The 21,792-nt window shown below is 34.4% G+C and overlaps 1 protein-coding gene across 50 annotated transcripts in view; it reads left to right on the top strand.

Moving 5' to 3' along the window:
• The window catches only part of ptprc (protein tyrosine phosphatase receptor type C), a 40,585-nt gene that overhangs the window by 16,619 nt on the left and 2,174 nt on the right, over nucleotides 1-21,792 (top strand). For 5 of the 50 annotated variants that reach the window (XM_067396232.1, XM_067396246.1, XM_067396234.1 and 2 more), the window contains 41 exons: nucleotides 2,654-2,674; nucleotides 2,822-2,884; nucleotides 3,358-3,414; nucleotides 3,853-3,924; nucleotides 4,026-4,100; nucleotides 4,202-4,276; nucleotides 4,373-4,447; nucleotides 4,544-4,618; nucleotides 4,720-4,794; nucleotides 4,896-4,970; nucleotides 5,076-5,147; nucleotides 5,251-5,325; nucleotides 5,427-5,501; nucleotides 5,785-5,856; nucleotides 5,960-6,031; nucleotides 8,064-8,135; nucleotides 11,316-11,399; nucleotides 11,820-11,912; nucleotides 12,016-12,030; nucleotides 12,139-12,375; nucleotides 13,051-13,227; nucleotides 13,505-13,606; nucleotides 13,733-13,873; nucleotides 14,378-14,506; nucleotides 14,762-14,911; nucleotides 15,453-15,661; nucleotides 15,774-15,834; nucleotides 16,014-16,116; nucleotides 16,217-16,248; nucleotides 16,312-16,442; nucleotides 16,529-16,619; nucleotides 16,714-16,781; nucleotides 16,860-16,896; nucleotides 17,113-17,210; nucleotides 17,490-17,615; nucleotides 17,799-17,956; nucleotides 18,061-18,196; nucleotides 19,471-19,617; nucleotides 19,712-19,802; nucleotides 19,958-20,088; nucleotides 20,351-20,485. In XM_067396232.1, the coding sequence (XP_067252333.1) occupies nucleotides 2,654-2,674; nucleotides 2,822-2,884; nucleotides 3,358-3,414; nucleotides 3,853-3,924; nucleotides 4,026-4,100; nucleotides 4,202-4,276; nucleotides 4,373-4,447; nucleotides 4,544-4,618; nucleotides 4,720-4,794; nucleotides 4,896-4,970; nucleotides 5,076-5,147; nucleotides 5,251-5,325; nucleotides 5,427-5,501; nucleotides 5,785-5,856; nucleotides 5,960-6,031; nucleotides 8,064-8,135; nucleotides 11,316-11,399; nucleotides 11,820-11,912; nucleotides 12,016-12,030; nucleotides 12,139-12,375; nucleotides 13,051-13,227; nucleotides 13,505-13,606; nucleotides 13,733-13,873; nucleotides 14,378-14,506; nucleotides 14,762-14,911; nucleotides 15,453-15,661; nucleotides 15,774-15,834; nucleotides 16,014-16,116; nucleotides 16,217-16,248; nucleotides 16,312-16,442; nucleotides 16,529-16,619; nucleotides 16,714-16,781; nucleotides 16,860-16,896; nucleotides 17,113-17,210; nucleotides 17,490-17,615; nucleotides 17,799-17,956; nucleotides 18,061-18,196; nucleotides 19,471-19,617; nucleotides 19,712-19,802; nucleotides 19,958-20,088; nucleotides 20,351-20,485 (3,983 nt within the window). Of the gene's footprint in view, nucleotides 1-2,653; nucleotides 2,675-2,821; nucleotides 2,885-3,357; nucleotides 3,415-3,852; nucleotides 3,925-4,025; nucleotides 4,101-4,201; nucleotides 4,277-4,372; nucleotides 4,448-4,543; nucleotides 4,619-4,719; nucleotides 4,795-4,895; nucleotides 4,971-5,075; nucleotides 5,148-5,250; nucleotides 5,326-5,426; nucleotides 5,502-5,606; nucleotides 5,679-5,784; nucleotides 5,857-5,959; nucleotides 6,032-8,063; nucleotides 8,136-11,315; nucleotides 11,400-11,819; nucleotides 11,913-12,015; nucleotides 12,031-12,138; nucleotides 12,376-13,050; nucleotides 13,228-13,504; nucleotides 13,607-13,732; nucleotides 13,874-14,377; nucleotides 14,507-14,761; nucleotides 14,912-15,452; nucleotides 15,662-15,773; nucleotides 15,835-16,013; nucleotides 16,117-16,216; nucleotides 16,249-16,311; nucleotides 16,443-16,528; nucleotides 16,620-16,713; nucleotides 16,782-16,859; nucleotides 16,897-17,112; nucleotides 17,211-17,489; nucleotides 17,616-17,798; nucleotides 17,957-18,060; nucleotides 18,197-19,470; nucleotides 19,618-19,711; nucleotides 19,803-19,957; nucleotides 20,089-20,350; nucleotides 20,486-21,792 lie in introns of all 50 variants that reach the window. The other 45 variants (XM_067396277.1, XM_067396281.1, XM_067396233.1 and 42 more) reach the window with 44 other exon arrangements.

The following is a 21,792-nucleotide window of genomic DNA, read 5'->3' as shown; positions in this document are numbered from 1 at the left end:
ATATTGAATTTAAAGGGTAGTTCACGCAAAAATTAAAATTCTGTCATTTATTACTCACCCTCATGGCGATCCACACCCGTAAGACCTTCGTTAATCTTCGGAACACAAATTAAGATATTTTTGTTGAAATCCGATGGCTCCATGAGGCCTCCATAGGGAGCAATGACATTTCCTCTCTCAAGATCCATTAATGTACTAAAAACATATTTAAATAGGTTCATGTGACAGTGGTTCAATATTAATATTATAAAGCGACAAGAATATTTTTGGTGCGCCAAAAAAAACTAAATAACGACTTATTTAGTGATGGCCGATTTCAAAACACTGCTTCAGGAAGCATCGGAGCACAGATGAATCAGTGAGAGAGGAAGTACCTTTGCCGTCTATGCAGGCCTCACTGAGCCATCGGATTTCAACAAAAATATCTTAATTTGTGTTCTGATGATGAACGAAGGTCTTACGGGTGTGAAACGGCATGAGGGTGAGTAATAAATGACAGAATTTTCATTTTTGGGTGAACTAACCCTTTAACAGGATGAAAAAAAAGGCTGTGAGGGATTGTCGGTATGTCATTAAACAACACTACAATCCATTTAACACACTGTACTTCAGTAGCCTCATTTTCATTCCTGTCAAAACGTAAATATGGCGCTACCCTGACTAAGGTCTATTCAGAAATCGTAATGGGCGTTTTGTTTCTGACCATAGACTGTAAAATAGATGGACGATGTGTCTTCTCTTCCCTTCACTGTTAGAAAAATGAAGCCAAAATGTCCCAAAAATTGGAGTTCACATCTGTTAATGCTAATGATGTAATTTGGAGCCGGAGTCTGCAGTGATCTTGAGGTGGAGCCGCGGTATGAAGGTCCCCACCCAAGCACAGACATTGCACACCGTTTTCACAGCATCAGATAACTAAAAACAAACATTGGATAAGCGAACTAGGGATGTCCAGATCCGATCATGTGATCGGAAATCGGGCCCGATCACGTTGTTTCAGACTCGATCGGAATCAGATATATATGTATTAGGGGTGCAACGGTTCTCCACTTACGGTTCGCTACGCACTTGCACCGCGGTCCATCTCGAATGACGACGCATCTATTGGTTAATATGGTTTGTTTAAAATAGCATCGTGGAAAACAGACAGACAGAGTTCAGATAATGTATGTTTCAGTCGATGGATGCACAAAACGTTACAACAACAATAATCAGAAAGCGTGGACAAAACAGTCACTCTTTGTAAACTGTTATCTTCGAGTGCCGTCTGCTCTAATGTCCAGTCGCCGTCATCACCCGGGTGTTGATAGCGCACGAGCGCAGGTGAGACCTGAACAGCACACGTTGCTGTCTGTGTTTAAACTAACTCATTTAAGCCTTGCTGATTTAAACCTTCAAGAACAAGACGCGAAAGAGAACTCGCACCCGCTGTGAGAAGATTTGTGTGCGCTCATCTGAAGCACGCACACGCTTATTCCAGTCAGCGTGCAAATACTGAGTTCTCTTTCAAGTCTTGCGCTTCAGCGGACAAATTCATACAAAAATGATGTCAACATGCCCGTCTTAGCGAGTATCCTAGCAAACATAGTCAGTTATGTCTTAAGTGAACGTATATTAGTCGAGAAAGACAGCGCATGTGGAACAGTATATGTACTGGATCGTGTATGTCTTAAAGGGCAAAAAAACTATTCCTGCTGCCTGTTTTTAATGTTAAATCAAATAACAAAGAAATCACTTACTGCTCTTGACTGAATAGTTTTTGTAACTTCAATAATGATTCATCTTTATTTACTTTATACAGTAAAGATGCAGTGATATTTTATATTTGATTACTTTATCCATTTTCTGTACGTGAAAACTACTGTTAGATACCTGAAAAACCTGAAAAGCACTGTTCCTGGATCCTGCATCTGTTTTTTCGCTCATCTTTATTCTTTTTTATGTATTATAAAAGTATCGGATCGGGACTCAGTATCAGTAGATACTCAAAATCAAATGACTCGGACTCGGACTCGAGGGCAAAAAAACGTGATCGGGACATCCCTAAAGCGAACACTTGAACGTAATTCAGCGTGATAAGAACTACCTAAAAAATGACATGGAGAGGGTGGGGTTTACGAAGTATACTGCAGTCAACCACCAGGGGGCAATCAAAACATTTTGGCCTGTTTAAAACACTTTGAGAAGAGAGGTGATGTTGCAGTGTACATAATGAGAAATGTAGTGTTTATTTTCTTTATTTTTTTTATTTTTTTTATTTTTTACCTTGGATGCATGTAAACCTATTGTAGAAGACCTTAAAAACAAAGTTAGGAACATTGTAAAACACCATAATAAAAATGTTTGTGAAAACATTTCCATCATAGAAAAGTTGTATTCAAGATTTTGTTATTATTATTATTATTCCCATTAGAAATTCTTAAGCATCATTTCTCTTATATCTATACATTCCTCTGTAATAGTGCTTTTCATTGATGGATTATATGTCTGAAAAAAAAAACATTGCAAAATGCAGCTAGCCTTATAAATTTTTAAAAAGCATGAGAAAACACTTCCCATTGGCATAAAAGCTGTTTACTCTCTTGATTCTCAGTGTGCATAATATAATTCTTATGATGTTAATTAATAAGGTTTTATCTTGCACTTTCAACAGAACCAACACGGAACAATACCGGTAAGTGTCACTTTATGCCTGTTATGCTGATACTGATGTCTGATTTGAACTTGTGGGTCAGATATATATATATATATATATATATATATATATATATATATATGATATGCTTGCATATTCTTTCACGGTGTCAATCCATCATTACAGACAATCAGGCAATCTCCTCCACTCTCATCTCTACATCAAACCCACCTGCACATGCCTCAGAAGGTAAAGCTGACATCACATCATCAAGCTCACACTCCTGCATTATTATTATTCTCTCACTCACAATCTCTCACTCTCTGACCTCCATCTTCCCATCATGCCATGCTACAAACACACCATCACTGAGCAAGAGGTGTTATTTATTTATTTATTACTTTGAGACCCAAGCAAAGGCTCCTGCAATATATTAATATTAATCATTTATTTTTGTTAGCCAAAATTCCAGTTCATTTGTTAAAATAAGCATTTGTTTATCCATTCATTCATTACCACAATATAATATGATTTTGGTAGAACCAAAATTTGTCCTGGGAACTTTCCCGCACTCATCAACACAGTGCAACATAGTTTAGCAACACAGTCTGCATCTACAAGTAGCCTTACAGGTTACATGTAGGTGAATATAGGTGGTCTGGTCTTCCAATAATTGTAGATCCCATACTGGATGACCTAAGTTGACATTGTTTTCCCTTCAGCCATAGGCCCCTTATACACACGCACGATCCCAGAACCCAAAAAAACACATAATGAAGGTAATGATTATCCTCTTTTTTTTCTTTCTTTCTTTTTTGTTTTTAAATTACTTTACTGCTGTAAATGTTTTATAGTCAGTCACAAGTAAGATTTTTCAAGGTGATGAAAGCAGAAACCTTATTAAAATCTAGTTTTAAAATCTTATTTTGAAGGTAAAAATATTTTTATATATTAAATATTAAATATTAAAAAATATATCATGGATATCTATTTATAGTACCTTTTATTGTTGACATGCAAACCGTGATGGTGTTTTTGTGCAAAAACCCTACAATATTTAATGTTAAATATAATTTAGATAAAATTCAGCTCTTAATAATATTTAAATATTTCATTCATATTTATATTTAATTATTTCATATTATATTTCATTTTTTTATTCATCTCTCTACATGAATGTAACATTATTTGATCATTAAATGATCAATATCATAAAGGGACCAGTTCTACAGTGAAACCGACTCTGACAGTCTTACCCTCACTCACCCCCTCGCAACAACACAACACAGGTAACAGTGCATTTAACATTAAATATACTGTTTTTATTCATATCTGTAAAAAAAGTATTTATATGATAAACATTTAATTTGATCAAATGATCATCATGTAGGAACCAGTTCTACAGTGAAAATGAATCTCACATCAATCTCACCCGCACTCACCCCCTCACAACAACACGACACAGGTAACAGTGCATTTAACATTAAATATAATGTTTTTATTCATATCTGTAAAAAAAGTATTTATATGATAAACATTTAATTTGATCAAATGATCATCATGTAGGAACCAGTTCTACAGTGAAAATGAATCTCACATCAATCTCACCCGCACTCACCCCCTCGCAACAACACGACACAGGTAACAGTGCATTTAACATTAAATATAATGTTTTTATTCATATCTGTAAAGTATTTTAAGATAAACATTTCATTTGATCAAATGATCATCATGAAGGAACCAGTTCTACAGTGAAAATGAATGTCACATCAATCTCACCCGCACTCACCCCCTCACAACAACACGACACAGGTAACAGTGCATTTAACATTAAATATAATGTTTTTATTCATATCTGTAAAGTATTTTAAGATAAACATTTCATTTGATCAAATGATCATCATGAAGGAACCAGTTCTACAGTGAAAATGAATCTCACATCAATCTCACCCGCACTCACCCCCTCGCAACAACACAACACAGGTAACAGTGCATTTAACATTAAATATAATGTTTTTATTCATATCTGTAAAAAAAGTATTTATATGATAAACATTTAATTTGATCAAATGATCATCATGAAGGGACCAGTTCTACAGTGAAAATGAATCTCACATCAATCTCACCCGCACTCACCCCCTCGCAACAACACGACACAGGTAACAGTGCATTTAACATTAAATATAATGTTTTTATTCATATCTGTAAAAAAAGTATTTATATGATAAACATTTAATTTGATCAAATGATCATCATGAAGGAACCAGTTCTACAGTGAAAATGAATCTCACATCAATCTCACCCGCACTCACCCCCTCGCAACAACACGACACAGGTAACAGTGCATTTAACATTAAATATAATGTTTTTATTCATATCTGTAAAAAAAAGTATTTATAATATAAACATTTAATTTGATCAAATGATCAATATCATGAAGGGACCAGTTCTACACTGAAACCGACTCTGACAGTCTTACCCTCACTCACCCCCTCACAACAACACGACACAGGTAACAGTGCATTTAACATTAAATATAATGTTTTTATTCATATCTGTAAAAAAAAAGTATTTATAATATAAACATTTAATTTGATCAAATGATCATCATGAAGGAACCAGTTCTACAGTGAAAATGAATCTCACATCAATCTCACCCGCACTCACCCCCTCACAACAACACGACACAGGTAACAGTGCATTTAACATTAAATATAATGTTTTTATTCATATCTGTAAAAAAAGTATTTATATGATAAACATTTAATTTGATCAAATGATCATCATGAAGGAACCAGTTCTACAGTGAAAATGAATCTCACATCAATCTCACCCGCACTCACCCCCTCGCAACAACACAACACAGGTAACAGTGCATTTAACATTAAATATAATGTTTTTATTCATATCTGTAAAAAAAAGTATTTATAATATAAACATTTAATTTGATCAAATGATCAATATCATGAAGGGACCAGTTCTACACTGAAACCGACTCTGACAGTCTTACCCTCACTCACCCCCTCACAACAACACGACACAGGTAACAGTGCATTTAACATTAAATATAATGTTTTTATTCATATCTGTAAAAAAAAAGTATTTATAATATAAACATTTAATTTGATCAAATGATCAATATCATGAAGGGACCAGTTCTACACTGAAACCGACTCTGACAGTCTTACCCTCACTCACCCCCTCACAACAACACAACACAGGTAACAGTGCATTTAACATTAAATATACTGTTTTTATTCATATCTGTAAAACAATCTTTATAAAATAAACATTTTATTTGATCAAATGATCAATATCATGAAGGGACCAGTTCTACACTGAAACGGACTCTGACAGTCTTACCCTCACTCACCCCCTCACAACAATACAACACAGGTAACAGTGCATTTAACATTAAGGCCCAATCCCAATTCTATTTTATACCCCTTCCCCTTACCCCTACGCCTACCCCTTCCCCTTGCCCCTTGAAACAGAGTGTCAAGGGGTAGGGCTGAAAATATTCCCCTAAGAAATGGGACACCACTACTAGACCGTTACACGTCATCATAAGTCGTCGTTAGCTCCTACGTCATAGATGCGCCGATGTTTATCACACACTTCTAAAGGCCAATAGACCCTTTTCACATGACGTCACACAGTTTCCGTTAGGACGCGAAGCAGTGTATCCTCACTTCCGTCAGCATAGTGGAATACTAGCGTGACTCGAATGAAGTGCACTCAATAGTTGTACATATGCCACAAATGTGGTTAAAGGATGGATGTGATTAAAAAAAAACATTGTCGTCATTCATCTCTTTATTGCAGAACAAGATCGTCGCATACAAAAATATACAGAGGATTTACAATAGTATACTCATTGTTATAGCAGCATTAAATTAACAAATCAAATTATTTCTCCAGGGAATAACATTAAATGAACACATAGGCTACTTCCGTTTTGTATTTTCAATACACTCCTTACAGATTATACACTCTTAATATATTGCAGCAGTTCAGTTTAAACTGGTATGATGTAAAATTATCTCAAATCTTCACACTATTAATTCTTCGGAGTATTATATGTGGATGTGTTACTTCCAGGTGTCCATTACTCGTATATAAATCTCACAAGAACAATATCCATTATTATAGCCTACCAATTCCTAAAAACAAAGATTTGTTTTTAAAGACAATGTTCTTGTTATTCCAAATAGGCTAACAGATTTGTGTGGACACACAATCGTTGTGATAAAACTCTGACAGCAATTCACGGACACAACATTGCTAAAGTTTCTGCTCGTGGAAACCCTAACCAAGGCAGTTACAGAAAGGAAATAATAAATATCATTACCAGAAGAACCCGAATGTGTAAATTCTTGACATAAACAGTACAAAAGATACAATAGTCCATAGTGCAATCCGTGCCATTCAGCAAGAGCAGCTGCTCCACTTCACCGAAATGGAGAGGTAACGTTAACCACTATGAGAGCAACGCAGGTTTACCTTCAGTTTCGTTTTTAATAATTTGTTTTGGCTTGTTTAGCTACATGGTTGTATATGCTTATGGGTCTCGTTAATAAAAGGGTCGCGCTAAAAAAAATGTTTGTTGGTGCGGTGTGAATTGGCCTTTTAAGATGCCATCGATAGCTGTAGTGATCTCTGTTGCTTGGGCGACAGCTATTTTTTTGCATTTGTCTTCAGTTCTTCGCATAAGACAAAGGAGACGAGCCTGCGTGTTTCCTCAGGAGTCCCTGGTTGATACAGAACATACAGTACTGATGAATAAGCACGCAAACTGAATGCACTTTTTGTTTATATCATGTAACGTACACGTATTTATGGACGTAACCACAACAGAACAATACATTAATCAGACATGCGGCAAAAAGACAAGTTAGCTGTCACCAGATTTGAATTTATGTTGTCAAATCAATGCGAGTTTCAATAAAATATAAATAAATATGTTGTGGAACTATCATAAAGTAAAAAACATTAGCGAACTGTTTTCATAGCGATTTTTACAAATCTTTTTTCGGAGAACATAACCGTATACATGAACACAAGATTAAAGGCAACATAAAACAAGTGACTATTTATTACTAAAATACTGTTTACTGTAAGAACATACTTATATTTATGAGTCTCTCTGCTCGCTCGGTCGGCCATGTTGGAAATTTATCATACCCCTTCGTCTGAAGTGTGGTCCCGAAAAATCTTCGTTTGAAGGGCTACCTGGCCCTTCCCCCTACCCCTTCCCCTCCAACCAAATGAGAATTGGGACACCCCTACCCCTTCACGTGAACGCGCGAAACAAAGGGGAAGGGGTAAGGGGTAGAATTGGGATTGGGCCTAAATATAATGTTTTTTTTTCATATCTGTAAAGTATTTTAAGATAAACATTTCATTTGATCAAATGATCATCATGAAGGAACCAATTCTACACTGAAACCGACTCTGACAGTCTTACCCTCACTCACCCCCTCACAACAACACAACACAGGTAACAGTGCATTTAACATTAAATATAATGTTTTTTATTCATATCTTTAAAAAAAAAGACAAAAAGTATTTATCCACCTTTTTCTTAATGATCCTACTGCGATTTAAATTATGGGATGTACTTCTGGTTATGGGAAGTTAAAAAGACTGAAACAAATAATCTTGAATAACAAATTCAAAGCATAAGGTTGCACTACAAATAATCTGTATCTTTCAGTTTGACTGAATGAGCTGTAAAAACAAACTTGAGAAAACATACGCGTTAGGTCCAACCCGATCTCACAGCAATTGGTACGTATTTTACGAGGTGGCTAATTCGGCTAATATGTAAATACGTACGCTTTAGCAAAAAACGTACAAATTATGTCATACGAATTTGTACCGTTTTTGCTAAAGCGTACATATTTTACGAGTTGCAAAATTCATATGAATTTGTACGAATTACCTACCCCTAACCCTGCCCCTAAACCTACCCATCACTGGTGTTTGGACAAATCGTATGAATTCATACAAGTGAGGTCGTACGAATAGCCACCTCGTAAAATACATACGAATTGGTCATGAGATAGCATTGGTTAGGTCAGTAGGCAAAGAGTAGGCATCTTTTGTGGCTGTTTAAACACATTTGACCACATGAGCATTTCCACTACAAAATCAATCTGGTTGAATACATTTTCGACTACCTCTGGAAGTGGTCAAAAGTGGACAATCTCTAAAAGTTTTACACCCCATTTACACCAAAAACAGCGCTTCGGTCGCTGCGTTCTTTTCCTCCTGATATTCTATTAATAATTCACTGGAATGCACTAAGAATCTCTTGTTTTTATCCCCATATACTCTGGTTTCTCTTTCCAGGTTTGTTTTCACACTTTAAAATGTAATTGTCTCCTCTTTTCACTTTTAATCCCTACTAGCAGTGTGTACTGTTTCTAAAGCAGGTAAATAGGAATATTTATTGTCTGTCAAAAAATACGAAAATCATTTTGAAATATTAACACATGATGTTCGCGGTTAATGAACATTTTGGTTAAGGTAACATAATGTTACAGCGATAGGCTATTTAACGTCCGTAATATTGCTGCGGAAATAATAAAAACTTTTGGGGTTATTCATGGTCTGTTGTAGTAATTTGTTAATGCTTTACATTTACTTTTAATGTGTAATGGTTGGAGGATGAATAGAATGTCTTGTCATTGTGCTCATTATTGTTCATTGAGCGAAAATTTTGCTGATTGTTTACAGTTTAACAGAAGTTACTTCCATAACTCACGCAAAGCATTAATGGACATAGGAAAAAGGTGGATAAAATAAACATTTTATTTGTTCAAATGATCATTATCATGTAGGGACCGGTTCTAGACCGAAATCGACTCACCCTGACGCACCTAAATATCTGAACGCATCAGGTTGCAGTGAATTTTGTTTTCTCAACAATTCCTTTTTTTACATTGTGATAATATTAATACATTTAAATTTTAAAGTCCGTAATATTGCCTCTTTGTCGCCATCTCTGTTTGAAACCTGCAATTGCAGTTGTTTGCGGAATTATTATCTTTACGTGCGTTGTGCATCGGCACGACTCATCAGCGCGGATGAATCTGATGTTTGCTCTCAATCACCACATCTGTGTGGATACTGTACTTCAGAATCACAGAATGTAGTCTTGAAGTATGAGCAAAATAAGAATTTTCACCAGAAAATATCATCGGAACAAGTAAGTAACATGTCTGCCACTTTTGTTCTGAATGAGGAAAAAAAGCTTTACAGCAAATTGCTCTGCCAGTAGTGATTAAATCTAACGATTGCTTAGCTTGGATCACATCAAACCGTGCAAAATAAGTTCACCATCAAAATGATAAGTTTAATTATTGCAGCTGCTGTGAGAAAAGGCTATAAATGATTTGCCTCGCATGCGATACAGCCTACTAGCTGAGACTCGTTCTTTATGTATACAGACGTGACGCAAAGAATTTCCCGCTGAAACCCACCAGTACCACCTGAATTGTAAAATACTATTACAAGCTTACCGTTGTGAATTCAGCTAAGATAAGGAGATAGTTTTGAACACTGGCTGGTTATATACTTGCTCAAATTTATTTTGGATAATTTTTAACCAAAAAAAAGTTACGGACAACAGTTTTAAGGACAGTTTTTACAATAAAAAAAAAAATATGATGTACTATGTTGGGTCGCCACGTGATGTCCAACCTTCTCGCATCTCATACAGGACTGTGTAAAGTTATTTACAGCTCAGGATAAACATTTGACCTAATAAGCATTATCATTTATGTCATACTAAAATAAAGCCCAGAAAGTCACATCAATCTCATCCACACGCACCACCTTGCAACAACAAAACACCAATCCCACTACAGGCGACACTGTGTTTAAAATTAAATTTCACTATTATTGTTGTTATTATTATTATTATTCACCAATTTTTTTTTCAGCTTATTTTGCTTAAATATATTCCCATATTGTTAAGGTTGTGCTTTTTGTGGTAATTACACATTTCGATTTAAGGATTTTTTTAAAATAAATAAATAAAAGAATCTGTTACTAAGTTGGGTTGATGTCCAACGTCCAAATATTCCACACTGGAATGATGTCCAACCTTCTCACTTCTCATACACGACTCTGTAAAGGATTTATAAAAATTTTTGATCAAATAATCATTATCATTTAGTGGACAATATGGAATATAATTACCTGAACTCCACATTAACCCTTTTAATAACAGTACCTCACAATAACACCCACCAACACCATTGCAGGTAACAGTATTTAATATTACATTTCATGTTTTACAGTTTTTTTTTAAATTACCAATTTATCAGTTTTTCATTGGCTCATTTTGCTTAAATATTTTGTCATATTGTTGTCGAGTTGGTGCATTTTTTGGTAATAATATATTTCAATTTAAGGATTTTTCTTTTTTTAAATAAAAGAATCTGTTAGTAAGTTGGGTCGTCTCATGATGTCCAATGTCCAAATATTCCTTACTGGTGTATTTATAAGATAAACATTTTTTCTTCAGTCTATATCATGTTAGCATATTGTTGAGTTTATGCAGAGTACGTTGGGTCACCATGTGATGTTCAACCTTCTCACTTTTCAAACACAAAGTATTTATAAGTTAACGTTTTTTTTTTTTTTTTATCAAATAACCATTATCATTTAGAGAAGAGTACGGAAAGTAATAACTGCACATCAACCTCACCCTCATGCACCACCTCGCAACAACACTCCTCAAAACCCACTGCAGGTAACAGTGTATTTAACTTTATATTGCATGTTTTTATTCATTTACTAATTTGTCAATTTTTTCGTAAGCATAAGTCATATAAATAATTGTGCATATTGTTGAGCTTACAAGTTAAAACACCTCACACCCACATGACAACACCACCACCACCACCACCACAGGTAATGGTGTAATATTAGTGTGTTTGTGATTTACATAAAGTAATGCACTCCATCACAAACTCCATCAGAAACCATTAAAGGTGACAATTCAGAATCATATCTTAAGAATCATGCTTTTTCAAAATTTAGCCATGCTGTATATTAATGCATTTATTTGTGTGAAGTATTACAGTGAGCTAAATGAGTTTGCAGTACTTCAATATCCTGGTCATTGAGTTTTAACTCTTTTATTGTCCCTTGCCACCTCAACAACATTTAGGGACTGAGGCCACCTCATCTCCAAACACCACCATCACGCTTCTCACCTCCACGCAATCCATCTCAGCCTCACCCGCACTCACCACCAGCATGGGTAACACCACGCTATCTGTGCTCTCTGCACAAATGATTACTGTTTATTGTGATAATATTGCATGTCTTACAACAATTAACATGTAAATATGTGCTTTTCACAGGTACCACAAAAAATTGTGAGTATTCGTTTATTGCATCTGTTGTGTGAAGTCAACTCTGATTGTGTTGTTGAGGACATGTAATTTGATTCTTATGACTTTGTGAATATTCATATGCACTTACAGGTGAATACACCTTTACAAAGACTGAGAACGAAGCAGAAGTTCATGTGTGGAATGTGAATGTCAGTGACTCCAATAACCAAATGTACACAATCAGGTTAATAAATGAGAATACGACTGTGTTTGAGCAAAAAGGATCTTCTCCCTTCACAATACCATTGAAGAGTTTAAAACCATGCACCAACTACACTGTTGAAGTTGATGAATGTCAGCTCAAAGATAAACTTATTAATTTCCAAGGTAAGTGATTTACAGGCAAATATTTCTATTTACAGTATAATGCCATTTTGCCAGATGTTAATGTGAAGTTCTTTTGAAAGGACTTTAGTTATTGATGTGCCTATATATTTCTCTCTACACAACGTGGTCAGAATTGATTTCTTGATGTGCATTCATAGCTGTAGGTTTCTATCAATTAATCGAACCTACATGAAGATGAACTGTGTAAATGTTTGGCCAAACATAGTAAACTCCTTAGAAAAAGGGTTCACTGTGATTCTACATAGAACACTAGGGTTCTTAACTCAGTTTTAAAGAACACTTTATGCCAAAAAGGTTCTATGTAAGGAGAAATGCCTTAAATGATTGCATAATATTTTCATGTTTAACTGGTTATTTAAATGTTTTCTAGTGTTAAATTATGCTTACAAACTGCTTAATTCATAAAATTGTATTCAAATTAAAAATAAACTAAAACTAAATTCATTAATGAAAACAAAATCCAGAAAGTTATCGCATGATGGGAATGCCTAAAAGATTCTATATATGATTTTTGTTTTTCTTCTAAGAGTGTGCTTACTGTATCATGATGTTGTGCTATGAGATTGTGTTTTATTTGATTGCATTGCCTCTTATTTGTTTTTAGACATGGAAAATGATGTCTCTAATATTTTGTAAATTCTAATTTCTTCTTAGTCAATAAAAGCACACACCATTCTGCAAAAATTGAGGATGAAAAAGTGTGTTTTACAGATGACAAATGGAATCTGACAAAATGTTTTACTATAAGCAATGAAACATCCTGCAAAGATATGCCCATTCCCTTTAACTTAGACACATGCAACTACACAATGGATGTCCACATGCCCCCAGGTAAGAATTTGATAAATTAAACTGAATCAGTTTTTTAGTTTCCAATGGTATGTGTTACAGTTAATTTCTATACAATTATATGTATTTATTTTGTTTATTTGATAATTATGATTATTTTATGTTTATATTGTACACATATTTACATTGCGATAACTCCTTTTGTCTTACATGGGGGAAAAAAGTCACAATTTTAATAGAAAGTTTCTAGTGACATAATTTACACTAGTAAAATATTAATTAAGAATGTGTGCTGCTTCTTTCTTTTTTTTTTTTTTAGTCAAACCTGAAATAACCTTCAGTCATACTATCCCCACTATGTTTAAGTGGAGTAACAAACCAGATCAATGTGATGATAGCAAATTTAAGGTCAATTGCACTGGTAAGTAATGATAATGTTTATGTTAAATGTCTTTTCCAAATGAATTATGTCTTTTTTAAATCATTCACACTGATGCATAAACACTAATACTGCAGAAGATTGAGTTTTCTCTTTCTACTTTTTCAGATAAAAATTCAAAGACAGAAACACAGCACTTGAATAAGAATGTCTTTTTGGTGCCTTCCGAAATGTACAGCTGCACTGGACAATACAAATCTAACAATACGTTCATTGAAAGCAATCCAAAACAAATTAACATCAGTTGTGGTGAGTTTCTGACTTATATGACTCCCCGCTCCTGCAAATATTTTACAATAATGCCATGAATTGCAAAATTAGATTATACTGTAGTTGCTGTAATACTTTTATTTATGAAGCTGCTTCTTCAACTATGGGCCCTGTGGACTTATGAAACACTAGTTTTCTAGTTTATTTTATATGTTGACAATCAATTCCAAACAGTACATGCATAAAGGAGAATCCTGTTATTTTATAAACTGTATTTTTCTGAAGGTTGTGATCATTCACCACCTTTCAAATTGTTTTAATAGTATTCTGTGATGGAAATTATACTTAAAAGGCATTTGAAAATAAAGGCTGAAGGCATGAAAAAATAGACCATTTAATTGTGACCTTCAAAAAACATAAAGAAAAATACAAAATCTGGTAGTTAAATAAAACATAAAGTGCCCAAAAACACACAGCTACATGTGTTTCTGTCTCATGCTTTATGTTTTGCTTTGATCCTGAATTCTGTTTTCTCTTTTACAGATTTTACAAATAAAACTAAAGTACTTTCAGTGACAAACAACTTAATTAAGATCGAATGGAGCCTATCCCCTGGAAATAATTGCTTAGGCATTCACTTTTATTTTTCAGGCAGTTGTAACCATGACAAAAGTAAGAGCTCATTTTTTCCCTCCTAATTCAGTATCACTGAAATCACATTTTGAAATGATCAGCTGTTTGCATAAATCCAGTTAAAGGATTAGTCATACACAAATAAAAATCCTATAACTATTTACTAACACTCATGTCGTTCCAAATATAAATGCTGCTATTTTGTCTATTTTGCCTTTAAATATTCTGAGGACTTTCATGCATTTTTCATTCAGTAAACTTGACAGTGTACATGTCTACCACTTGTCTTTTCAGAACTAAAATGTGACACATCCAAACCCACTAAAGTCTGCAAGAATGATGAGTTACATGCATTTACCAACTACACATGCAATATTTTGGCCAATTCCAGTATCAGTGACTTTTTTTATAGCATCTCTCATTCCATAAGAACACTTCCTCACAGTAAGTGTAATTTTTAAATAATTATTTCATAATTTGAACTTTTGTACATTTGTATGTAAAGAAACTTACAATCTATATGTTTACGACCTGCATAATGTTGGAAAGTGTGAGGCCAAAACAAATGACCAAAAGTCACAAAATATGACAGACTATGATCTGTTATATTAAAGACTTCTTTTTTTGTTAGTCTTCACAAACAGTGATTACATAAGATATTTTGTCCCCATTTTGGACCATAATGAAGGAAATTTTATTTATACTGTCCTTCTACTATTATTTTTTACTATCAGTGCTTACTGCATATTTCACTAATGATTCCAATTATTGTTTATTTTGTAGTTTTATGACTGCTTTGAGTTTTTATCTTGTAGTTCAACAGATTACTGGATTTTCTGGAAGTGCAGTAATGGGCAATTTTTAAATCCATAACTGCAGAAATGTCATTGAGATTATTATCTAATAGGAAATAAAGACATCTTATCAAATTATCAGTATAAAATCACATATGAACTGTTTTTGTTTTTTTTCTGTGTTTTAATAGAGCCCAGTTTTACACAGAATGATGTGAATGTATTGGAAACATCTCACAATTCTTTCACTGTTAGCTGCAAGAACTTGAACAAAGACGAATGGAATGGACTTCCCGGAAATTATATAGCCATAAATAAAAATTCACAAGAAGTTAAAAATAAGTCGCACTGTTCATTTAAATTTGACAATCTTTACTACCTCACAGAATATACTTTTGAGGTATTTTTATTATTATTATTATTTTTTTTTTGCTGTAGCCTGAATGGAATTAATAATGTTTTAATTTGTGTTTCACATTTAATAATTCATTTATTCATTCAATTAAATTCAGATAAAAGCCATGAATGGTAACCTTAATGAGTCCAGTGTTACAATTACCAGCTCCACTAGGTGTAAGAACAACCTTTTCTTACTCTAACATACCTGTATTATTATTTGCATATTTAGAAATGTTATCAAATAAAATTAAAACATAAAAAGTATTGATTTGTTTACAATAATAAAATGTTATAAATATAGTTATAGAGCAGAATAACAGGCCAAAATCTGAAGTGATGTGTTCCTTTCTCAGATAATGATAAGGGTGTCATTGGATTCTTGGCTTTCCTCATCATTATGACGTCACTTGCCCTCCTTTTTGTGATGTACAAAATTTTCCTGCTCAAAAGAAAACGGTCAGTTGTCTAATGTATCATTTTCGATTAATATAAAATCATGATGGTATCAACACTAACATAAATATTAATGTGTTTCTGATGGGACTTCTCACCACAGGAATGATGAAGATGAAGAGATTCTTCTTACACGTATGTAATAAGCTCCCATCAAAGTCGTTTCAGTGTATTTTGAAAGTAAATTAATTTGAGAAGAACCCTTTGGTTTTCCATCTCCTCTCCTAGAACCCCTGCGCCCAGTTGAGCCCATCTACGCAGACAATTTAATAGAAGCTTACAAGACCAAGATCGCTGATGAGAGCCGTCTGTTTATGGATGAGTTTCAGGTGATTCTCTAAATGATAAATCTGTAGTATCTGCTGCTTCTGTTTAAATGTAATGAGAAATGCATTCAGATTCTGTTTCTCCTCAGAGCATTCCCCGAATTTTCTCCAATTACACCATCAAAGAGGCAAAAAAACAAGAAAACCAGTCCAAGAACCGCTACGTTGACATTCTGCCTTGTAAATATCACTCCAGTATTCACAAAGACATCCATTTACCCACAATTCCTTGTAGTTTTCATATTTTTGTATTGTTTTATGCTTGAATTCGTAGATGACTATAATCGCGTTCCTCTCACAACTGGAGGTGAACGTGAATACATCAATGCCAGCTTCATCGAGGTGCGGTCATTTAAACACACATTTCAAAGCACAAGAATCACTTTCACAATTTCACAATTTGTTTTTCTTTCCATACAGGGATATCAAGAGCCGAAGAAATACATTGCAGCCCAAGGTATAAATCCACTTATTAAATGGATATTTATCATTCTAAATTGTGATTGGCTGAGGCACATTCAAAGTGGCCAATGAATGTCCAATTTGACCCCATATTCAATATTACTGTTGCTTGGCAAACATAAAATGCAGGGAAATTGTTTATGGAAACAATTAAGATTATTAAAGTTTAAATAATAGCTACATTTCAATTGTTGTTGGACGGATTTTCCAGGACCCAAAGATGAGACTATTGATGATTTCTGGCGAATGGTTTGGGAACAAAAGTCATCCATTATTGTCATGGTCACCCGCTGTGAGGAAGGAAACAAGGTGAGTGGTTGTGTTTTTTATATATATATATATATATATATATAATTATTATTATTATTATTATTATTATTATTATTATTTATTTTATTTTTTTTCAAGCTTTATTTTAGTTACCAAAAAGTATTATTAGTAGTTTTGGTTTTACCTTTTTGTTAACAATAACAATCTTTGCTACAGTCTCAGTTTATTTCTTATTGATATAGTTTTTTTTTTTTATCATCATAAAGACTTTGAATGTGAATTATTTCCACTGACTGCTGCTTTTTTTTGTCCTCTCAGATCAAATGCGCTCAGTATTGGCCATCTCTGGACAGAGAGACTGAGATTTTCGAAGATTTTGTTGTGAAAATTCGAGCTGAGGAACATTGCCCTGATTATATCATTCGCTATCTGGTCCTGGCCAATGTAAGTGTGTGCAGTCCGGTCATTCTTAGGTGCTTTATTTAGACAGTTTTAACTTACTGTGTGTGTGTGTGTGTGTGTGTGTGTGTGTGTGTGTGTGTGTGTGTGTGTGTGTGTGTGTGTGTGTGTGTGTGTGTGTGTGTGTGTGTGTGTGTGTGTGTGTGTGTGTGTGTGTGTGTGTTACAGAAGCGAGAGAAAGCCCCAGAAAGAGAGGTCACTCATATCCAGTTCATCAGCTGGCCTGACCACGGAGTGCCTCAAGACCCCAGCCTGCTTCTGAAGCTCAGGAGAAGAGTCAACTCCTTCAAGAACTTCTTCAGCGGTCCGGTCGTGGTCCACTGCAGGTAACGCAGGACCAAAGCGATTACTACCTGTCAGAAAGGTAGTTGACTAAAGGGTCATTTTGAGTTGATGAATCTTAATGTGAATGTTGGCATATCGTCTATAGTGCAGGCGTCGGCCGCACAGGAACCTACATTGGCATTGACGCAATGATTGAAAGTCTCGAGGCGGAGGGCAGAGTGGACATCTATGGATTTGTAGCGAAACTACGTCGCCAGCGTTGCCTCATGGTTCAAGTTGAGGTGAGTGAGACAGCAGGGGGAAAAGTGTTTTTAAAAAAAAACCTAAAAGCTCAATCTTGTCAGGTTTTCATACTTCTTTTAATTGTGTGTATATATAATATTAATTAAAGGTACAATATGTAAGATTTTTTGGATTAAAATATCTAAAAACCACTAGAACAGTGTGATATATTTTGTTGACTTGTGTACTTACATTATCCCACGTTTCCAAGAATGTGTTAATCCAGAGAAATAAGCAATTGTAACCACGGGGTCGCCTATCGATGACATCATACCCGAGTTACCCTCTATTTCTGGTTTTGTTTTGTAGAAAGCATTGAAACACCAAAGACACTATCTGTCTATCTAAAAGCGCTGTGTTACTCCACATACACAAGGCATAATAAAAGCTCCACTGCTTTCGAGTTGGTGTCGCTCGTGTCTCTCATTAACAATCGCTCCAGCGGCTGCATTCCCCTCCAACACCTTTCAGCCACAGCCTGCTTCACACTACAGTAATAATGTTAATAAATCTGTAATACATTAGCTTATCCGTGAATATGATTTTTTGTCAGTCTCGTCTGAATCTTTTCCACTGTCTGAAGATAACAGCTCCCATGATTCCACAAAATCAAGCTACGCCTTTTTTTTTTCAATAAGCGACCTCTAGTGGCAGAAAATTAGATATTGTGCCTTTAAATGCTAAATAAAAAGTGTAATTTGAATTATAAACCTTAAAAATATATTTTAAATGAAACCTGTAAGACTTTTGTTCATCTTCAGAACACAAATGAAAATATTTTTAATGACATCTGAGCTATTTCTGTTCCTCTATAAACAGCTACACAACTACCACTTTGACGCATCAAAAAGTTCATTAAGAGATCGTAAAACTAATCCATATGAATTGAGCGGTTTAGTCTAAAATTTCTGAAGAGACACAATCTCTTTTTATGATGAACAGATTAAATTTAGGCTTTTATTCACACATGAACATAGATCAGTGAACATAAACAGAAGTTCAAACATTCTTTGGAGGGACAGAAAGCACTCAGATTTCATTAAAAAGTTATTCATTTGAGTTTTGAAGATGGATGCAAGACTTACAGGTTTGGAACTAAATGAGGGTGAGTAAATAATGCCAATATTTTCATTTTGGGGTGATCTAACCTTTTAAGTCTGGCAAAATTGCATTGTTTTGTTGACAAAATCGGAAAAAACTTTTTTTGTAACACCCTTTATTTTATATTTGGTTTATTCAAATTTAAGTGTGTATGTGTTGTTGATTGTGTCAGCCCCAGTACATACTGATCCACACCGCTCTGATAGAGCACAACCAGTTTGGAGAGACGGAGGTCTCACTGTCTGAATTCCACTCAGCGCTCAACACCCTCAGACAGAAAGATGGAAGTGACCCCAGTTTGCTTGAAATGGAGTTCCAGGTTTGTCCTCCTCCTATGATTGTCACCTGGACACAGAAGTGTATTTGTGTATTTGATTATTAAAGCAGCATGTTTCCTTTTTGTTTTTATAAAGAAACTCCCCAAATTTAAAAACTGGAGAACACTTAACACAGGAAGCAGCGAGGACAACAAGAAGAAAAACCGCTACTCGTCTCATATCCCATGTGAGTGATCAACACCAACTTTACTGATCTGCAGATCCTATTTTCATATTCATGTTACAGTACTATTTGTCATATTTACAGTATAGATAGACCACATTATTTATTAATTATAAATTAACAACAAACAGAGTAACTAGCAAATATTTCTGTTGCAGATGACTTTAATCGAGTCCTGTTTAGACTTGAAATTGAGGGCAACCAGACCAGTGACCCTGAGGATGAGGACGAGTATTCATCAGACGAGGAAGAGGAATCTAATGAATACATCAACGCTTCATTTATTGATGTACAAAACTTGATTCCCTTGATTTTATATTATCTAATATATCATTCTTTTTAATTACACTAATTACAATGGTAGTAAAAATGTGCTGTGCTAAAAATGTTAAAGCTTTTTTTTATTTCATTCTTTTGTATGTGTGATTTAGTTATACACAATTAAAATGAGAAAAGGGAATACCAGCTCATATACCTATTAGTTGATTTCTAAGTGAGTGACAATAATATGTTAATCTCAAGCCAATATGCTTGTTACTCCTTTCCCACAGGGCTACTGGTGTCATAAGAGTCTGATCGCTGCACAGGGGCCTTTACCAAACACAACAGAAGAGTTCCTGCTCATGCTGTATCAGCAACAAACTAAAACTCTGGTCATGCTCACCGACTGCCAAGAGGACGGCAAGGTATGACCGACTTCAATACCAGACTGACAGATAGATAGATAGATAGATAGATAGATAGATAGATAGATTGGATGGATAGATAGATTGGATGGATGGATGGATGGATGGATGGATAGATAGATAGATAGATAGATAGATAGATAGATAGATAGATAGACTTACAGATAGATAGATAGATAGATAGATAGATAGATAGATAGATAGATAGATAGATAGATAGATAGATAGATAGATAGATAGATAGATAGACGTATGGATAAATAGATTGGATGGATGGATGGATGGATGGATGGATGGATAGATAGACAGACATACGGATAGATAGATAGATAGATAGATAGATAGATAGATAGATAGATAGATAGATAGATAGATAGATAGATAGATAGATAGATAGATAGATAGATAGACGTACGGATAGACAGATAGCTAGATAGATAGATAGATAGATAGATAGATAGATAGATAGATAGATAGATAGATAGATAGATAGATAGATAGATAGGCGTACGGATAGATAGATAGATAGATAGATAGATAGATAGATAGATAGATAGATAGATAGATAGATAGATAGATAGATAGATTGGATGGATAGATAGATTGGATGGATGGATGGATGGATGGATGGATAGATAGATAGATAGATAGATAGATAGATAGATAGATAGATAGATAGATAGACGTACAGATAGATAGATAGATAGATAGATAGATAGATAGATAGATAGATAGATAGATAGATAGATAGATAGATAGATAGATAGATAGATAGATAGATAGATAGATAGATAGACGTATGGATAAATAGATTGGATGGATGGATGGATGGATGGATGGATGGATGGATAGATAGACAGACATACGGATAGATAGATAGATAGATAGATAGATAGATAGATAGATAGATAGATAGATAGATAGATAGATAGATAGATAGATAGATAGATAGATAGATAGATAGACGTACGGATAGACAGATAGCTAGATAGATAGATAGATAGATAGATAGATAGATAGATAGATAGATAGATAGATAGATAGATAGATAGATAGATAGATAGATAGATAGATAGGCGTACGGATAGATAGATAGATAGATAGATAGATAGATAGATAGATAGATAGATAGATAGGCGTACGGATAGATAGATAGATAGATGGATGGATGGATGGATGGATGGATGGATGGATAGATAGACAGACATACAGATAGATAGATAGATAGATAGATAGATAGATAGATAGATAGATAGATAGATAGATAGATAGATAGATAGATAGACGGATAGACAGACATACGGATA

The sequence above is a fragment of the Chanodichthys erythropterus genome, chromosome 10 (assembly GCF_024489055.1).
Source record: "Chanodichthys erythropterus isolate Z2021 chromosome 10, ASM2448905v1, whole genome shotgun sequence".
NCBI classification, from domain to species: Eukaryota; Metazoa; Chordata; class Actinopteri; order Cypriniformes; family Xenocyprididae; genus Chanodichthys; species Chanodichthys erythropterus.
Note: the sequence above shows the minus strand (reverse complement) of the source record. Positions and strands in the feature narration are given on the sequence as shown.